This window comes from Lactuca saligna, chromosome 4, assembly GCF_052625555.1.
Source record: "Lactuca saligna cultivar CGN05327 chromosome 4, ASM5262555v1, whole genome shotgun sequence".
Lineage (NCBI taxonomy): Eukaryota > Viridiplantae > Streptophyta > Magnoliopsida > Asterales > Asteraceae > Lactuca > Lactuca saligna.
Window position 1 is genome coordinate 20350895 of NC_136420.1, and position 6026 is coordinate 20356920.

The 6026-nt window shown below is 36.8% G+C and overlaps 1 protein-coding gene across 1 annotated transcript; it reads left to right on the top strand.

Annotated features, from left to right (window-relative positions):
* The first annotated feature begins 3872 nt into the window (after positions 1-3872).
* Positions 3873-6026, top strand: LOC145038340 (ubiquitin receptor RAD23c-like). Its single transcript, XM_078986728.1, has 6 exons — positions 3873-4070; positions 4597-4758; positions 4821-5291; positions 5392-5498; positions 5587-5671; positions 5785-6026. The coding sequence occupies exons 1-6, from the start codon at positions 3999-4001 to the stop codon at positions 5899-5901; spliced, it is 1014 nt and encodes a 337-aa protein (XP_078842854.1). The 5' UTR covers positions 3873-3998; the 3' UTR covers positions 5902-6026.

Here is a 6026-nt window from a genome sequence, read left to right on the forward strand (position 1 = left end):
TATAATTTATATCCAATGATTTTGTCGATGCCTACTTAAGCTATTAGTACAAAATGATTAAAACTCAGTAAAAAGTATGTGATTATTTAAAAATACAAAAGGGTTAATTATATTTACTTGAAATGGATCCCCTTGTGAACGTAATGCTTTGCTAACAACTTTACGACGGTATTAGCAAGAGAAGTGTTTGACACATCACTAATTAGTCAAATACTTAACAAAAACATTGCCAAATGTAACGAAATAGTTTTGTCATTATTCAATGACATTTTGTGTGTTGGGATAATGATTTAAAAAGCTAACTTTATATATATATATATATATATATATATATATATATATATATATATATATATATATATATATATATATATATATATATATATTGGTTTTTTTTTTCAAAAAACATCATTATGACCTTTAATTGTAGGTTTAGCTGGTTTCCGACGTGTTTAAAAACTCTGGCTATGCTCTGGTCATCTTCTCCGGCAAGGCTTCGACTTTCATGAATTTTCTGGCGGTATGAAATGAAGTTCATACAAGAAATCGAGCTATGTGATATTTCAGTTTAAGAACACACACAAAGTTTGGTCCATCGGTTTTGAAATCATAGTGTTGTTCCAGATCTGAAGTCCGTCGTCTTCAACCTCTTCATCATCTTCAACCTCCAACCCAGATCTGATGTTCATCGTCTTTAACCCAGATTTGATGCTCGAAAACTAAACGATCTCCAAGAACAAAGAAGAAATCAAATGATCGAATATCAGATCTGATGCTTGAAAATCAAATGATCTGATGTTCATCGTCTTGAACCCTAAAACCTAGTGTGTTCGTTGATTTCAGGAGGGTGTTCGTCTTCATCATGCTCATCTTTTTTCCCAAAAACCAAACGAGCTCTAGAAGTGTGTGTATGTCTTCATACTCGAATAATAGATCTGAAATCAAATGTTCTCCAAGAACAGAAAAGAAATTGATTTTGTGTGTTTTGGGTTCCTTGAAGATGAACACACTCACATGTGGAGGTTTTCCCAAAATCGAGCTTGAAGGTCTGACGAGCTTAAAGAAGAACTCGAGTTATGGTTTTCAAACCCAGAAATCGAGCTTAAAGATATGGGTTCATGTTTTGATCTGGGTTTGTGTTTTGATATAGGTCTGTTTTCTTCGTGTTCTGATCTAACATGCACACACACACACACACAAATTTGAAGCTCTTGTGTTCTTCGTATTCTTCGTGTTCTGATCTAACTGATACGTATTTGGAAGGCGTTTCAAACAACGAGTTTAGAGAAGCTGGATTACGACTGGTTCCAATAGCCATTAGTTGCGAAAGTCAAAATATGACTGTGATTCGATGTGAAAAGATATGATTGTTGGTTGGATGCGAACCAGTGCAATTGGGTGTGAACGTTCGCAAGGCGTTGTATTTACAATTGTATTGTTGCGAATGATGGATCACATCGGGTTTGGTTGGCAGTGCTCAATGCGAATGGGAGTTAAGGCGATGTGATTATGAATGGTTGCGATTCTTGGAGGCTGCCTGGTTGCGATTGGGTCCTCTCGGTTGCGAATGCAAATCAGACTTTCATGCTTTCAATTCTGACACATGCATGGATCAAAGTGGTGTCTTGGTGTTGGTTCCAATGAGGGATTTGTTGATTTCGATTCCAAAAACATCTTACTTTTCGGTGGACTACTCTTTACCAATGGGATATTTGGATGTGACGGTTTGCTGGTTGCTACTTGTTTGGGGATACAAATGCAAGTCTTGGAATGCTATCAGGTCGAGAGCTATGGAATGCGAATGGATAAAGTCTGGGCCGAGTGTTGATTGCAAACAAAGGCTAACGGGATGTGAGGGGTGCTTGTTGGATACAAAAGTAGGTGGGAATTTCAACGCAACCTTGAAAGTTTCATGCCTTGGAAGTTGTAACCGCCTTTTCCATTTCCCAAGACGTTACTTCCAAGACAAGACTTTTCTTTAAAACATTTATTTATTATTTTTATTAGCATTAAAATAAGTCATTAATTGGCATAGTTATTAGGAGTCTTTTGATTAGTTTTATCGGTTATTTTTGTAGGTTATATATGATCATGTCGATCATTTGTAGTAGGAGTGTTATATTGAAAATATAAAGTTGAACTCTTGTTCATTAGAGTTGTTGCGTACAACTCGAAATTGGTCTTTGTTGGGATGCGTTTTTTGATTCTAATCTTGAACTAAAGTTAATAGGTCTTAACTTGTTTTCACCGAACTCAAATCAATAGGTCTTGATTTGCTTTCACCGAAGTTTTAAAGTACAGGTCTAGTTTGATCTTCATACTATCCTTTATTATTTTTGTCATTTATCATTTGTTTTTATCTTTTGTTCTTGTTCTTTGTGTTATTCCGCTGTAAATTCAATTCTAAGCTTCAGTTTTCAAGTTAATTGTGGTGTTGGAAATTCGAGTCATGTTGTGGACTCTTGGAGCGGTCCAAAAACGCATCACTAACACACACACACACAAACTCAAGAACAAGATGAACAACTGATGAATCAAATAAAGATCTGAAGAACACGATTAACAAACACATCAAAAGCTCTTGTGTGTGTTCTTGAGTTTGAATAGAAGCAGGTGAAGATGAAGAATTGGTTTTTGGGTTCGAGTTCTTGAGTCTGAAAATCGAACACCCATATGGGTTTATGTTCGATTTTTTTTTTTCTGATCTAAGAAAAAGACAGGAGAAAATAGACCCGAGTTCTTGAGTTCGCCCGACAAATCATCAACGTCGGAAATTTGCCAGAGAAAATAATCGGAGTCTCATCGAAGTTGTCAAACACGCCGGAAACCGGCTAAACCTCCGATAGCAGGTCATAATGATATTTTTTTAAACAATTCAACAAGTTCAATAGGAAAATGCAGACAAAAATTAAAACTCAGTGATAAAATGTGTAAAAATCAAAAAATTTATTACCCTTTTAAATTATTATCCCTTTTTTTTCTTTGCTTTTTTTTTTTTTTTTGCTACATCTAAGAAAATTAAATTACTAGTTGTAGAAAAGGAGGGGGTTAAATATGCTTAACAAAACCAACAAATATGTTAGCCAAAAGACAACAAAAAAAGTTGATAGTCCGGACACTACAAACATACCAACAACATGAGTGTAATGACACTATAATAACAAAGGTTTGGGCCCACTGACAGGGCCGGCCCAAATAAAAGGCTTCCTGGGTAACTGGGCTACAATCCAGGGCAACATATAGCACAACAGGAATCAGTTTTCAAACAGCTGTAATGGACATATTATTTTTTGGACTCCAAGTTTGATCTAATTTTGATTTCAACCGATCTAAACTTTTTTGAAGCATTTTGATTCTTCTAATTTTTTATTTCTTCTAAACCAAATTTAATGAGGACTACATGTGGACCTATTTTCTTGCATGAGTTTCTCCTTTGCATATTGCGACTATGATAGGAAAAAAACTTTAGGTGAGTAAGTAACAAAAATGATGTAATTATCCAAAATCGATTATTCTAAACAGGCGATGCATTAGCATGAAAGGGGAAGCTATCACAATAATGTCATCGACATAGAACAATAAAAGGTGATGTGTAAACCTTTTGGCATAATAATAAATCGTATCACAATTGCTCTAGAGAATAATGCTATAAAATGGACTTAGTTATAAAACTTATAAACGGGCCTAATTAAAACCCAGTCCGTTATTATAACCTCAACCCCACACCACTTCGTCACTACACGCGCCTCGCTTCGCTTTAAATCTTACCGCGTGTATTCCACACAATACTCTACGCGCGTGACAACAACTCCACTCATTACACTCCATACTGACTCAAAGAAGACGAAGTCGTTGGGATTGCGATTCATTCTGTTATTCATAACTCTTTGTCTCCAACTTCCATGTCTCCGATTATCTTAACCCCAAGTTCTTTCGTCAGTCTGATCAATATCGTATATCTACTGAGTTGCAACTGTAGCGTGTAGACGACGCATTGAATGAAGATGAAGGTTTTCGTGAAAACATTGAAGGGGACGCACTTTGAAATCGAAGTGAAACTCGAAGACACGGTGCGTTTGGTTTAATTTTTTCAAATTCTATACGTGATTGATCAGATTTTAGGGATTTAAGCTTGCATTTGATCAGAAACTTAACTCGAGAAAGCTTAAGTTATGTTTCTTGCTATTGGATCGCAACATTTAGTGTTGTTTGGGCTTGAATTGGAGAGTTCGTAACTACGTTGTGTTTCTATCCTTGAAAATCTCAGTTTACTGATTGGGAATTGCAGTCGATCGATCATGCTTGAGCATGTTTAAATTTCAATCCCATTAGTCTCAATCACTGTAATTACAGACCTAGTTATATCGTAAATGGCTGTCATCTCATTGAAAAATGTGAAACCGGTTCTGATGCATGTGATCTTGCTTTTTGAATTGTACATTTAGTTATATGTTCTGATTTGATCAATCTAATTTGAGGAATGAAGTAAGGAAAATTCTGTGAAATAAAGGCAATCGTACAAATGGATTTGGAGTTTTCAATTCTTTTCAAATTAATTCCATGTATGTTGATTGAAAACTAATTTTGTTGTAGCAGGTTGATGATGTGAAGAAATATATAGAAAGTGTTCAGGGATCAGATGTATATCCAGCTGCACAACAGATGCTTATCCATCAGGGTAAAGTGTTGGAAGATGGCACCACCATGGAAGAAAACAAAGTTTCGGAAAACAGTTTTATGGTCATCATGTTATCAAAGGTAAACCTCCATTATTACACCTCTATTAATTCACATTTACTCAATGATTTACATGAATGCAGAACAAGAGCTCCGCGACTGATCCCCTTCCCACTCCAGTGGCACCACCCCCTCAGCCGCCGTCATCCACCACAAACACAAATCCGCCTCCATCTGAGACTCTATACATCGAAGCAGCATCACATATGGTTGAAGGAATCAATGTACCAGGCACAATCCACCGGATTCTTCAGATGGGTGGAGGTTCATGGGACAGAATCACCGTTGTCCGTGCCCTTCATTCCGCTTTCAACAACCCTGAAAGAGCCGTTGAATATCTCTATTCCGGCATACCCGACTCACCCGATCTTCCTCTAGTCGCCGGTGCCGGAGCTCCACCACCGCCACCAACTGGATCAAATGCAAATTCGTTGAATCTCTTCCCTCAAGGTCTTCCCGCTGGTGCAGGTGGTGGAAATCTTGATTTCCTGCGCAACAGTCCAATTTTTCAAGCTTTGCGATCAAGGGTGCGAGCTGATCCACAAATCTTACAGGTAATTAATTAATTAATTAATTAATTAATATAATAATATATATATTTTTTGTTATTTCTTGGTGTTCTTTAACTAAAAGTACGATTCCCATTCTTGATAGCCGATGCTCCAAGAATTGAGGAGCCAAAATCCGGAGCTGGCTGGACTACTTCATGAGCGCCAAGCTGATATCAATAGCATGATCTTTGAATCTGTTGAAGGAGGAGAGTATGTGTTTTTACAGTTTTACCCCTCGATCTCATCACCTTCTTCTTTTTAGTCTTTGTTTTTTACTAATAATTACGTAACTAATCAGGGATGGATTGGGATGGGGACATCCGGCGTCAGGGGTATCTGAGTCTTTTACACTTACACGTGAGAACATGGACGCAATTGACCGTGTAAGTACTTCAATTCCACCCATTAATGAACTGCACATTTGATGCATGTATTTTGGGAAAATGTAGGAAATGGATTTATTTATTTATTTATGTGTGTGTGTGTGTGTTTTCAGCTTGAAGCAATGGGATTTAACAGGTCGGTGGTATGTGATGTGTTTTTGGCTTGCGATAAGAATGAAGAGGTGGTTGCCAATTACCTGCTGGACCACATGCATGAGTTTGAACATTGAAGAATATTAATGTGGAAAAAAATGGTTCTTTTTTCTTGATTCATCTGAAGTGTATATAGCACTTGGTTGTTATCTTTTCAACTTTTAGTGTGTATGTTTTGGTGAATATGCATGGGAGACTAAAA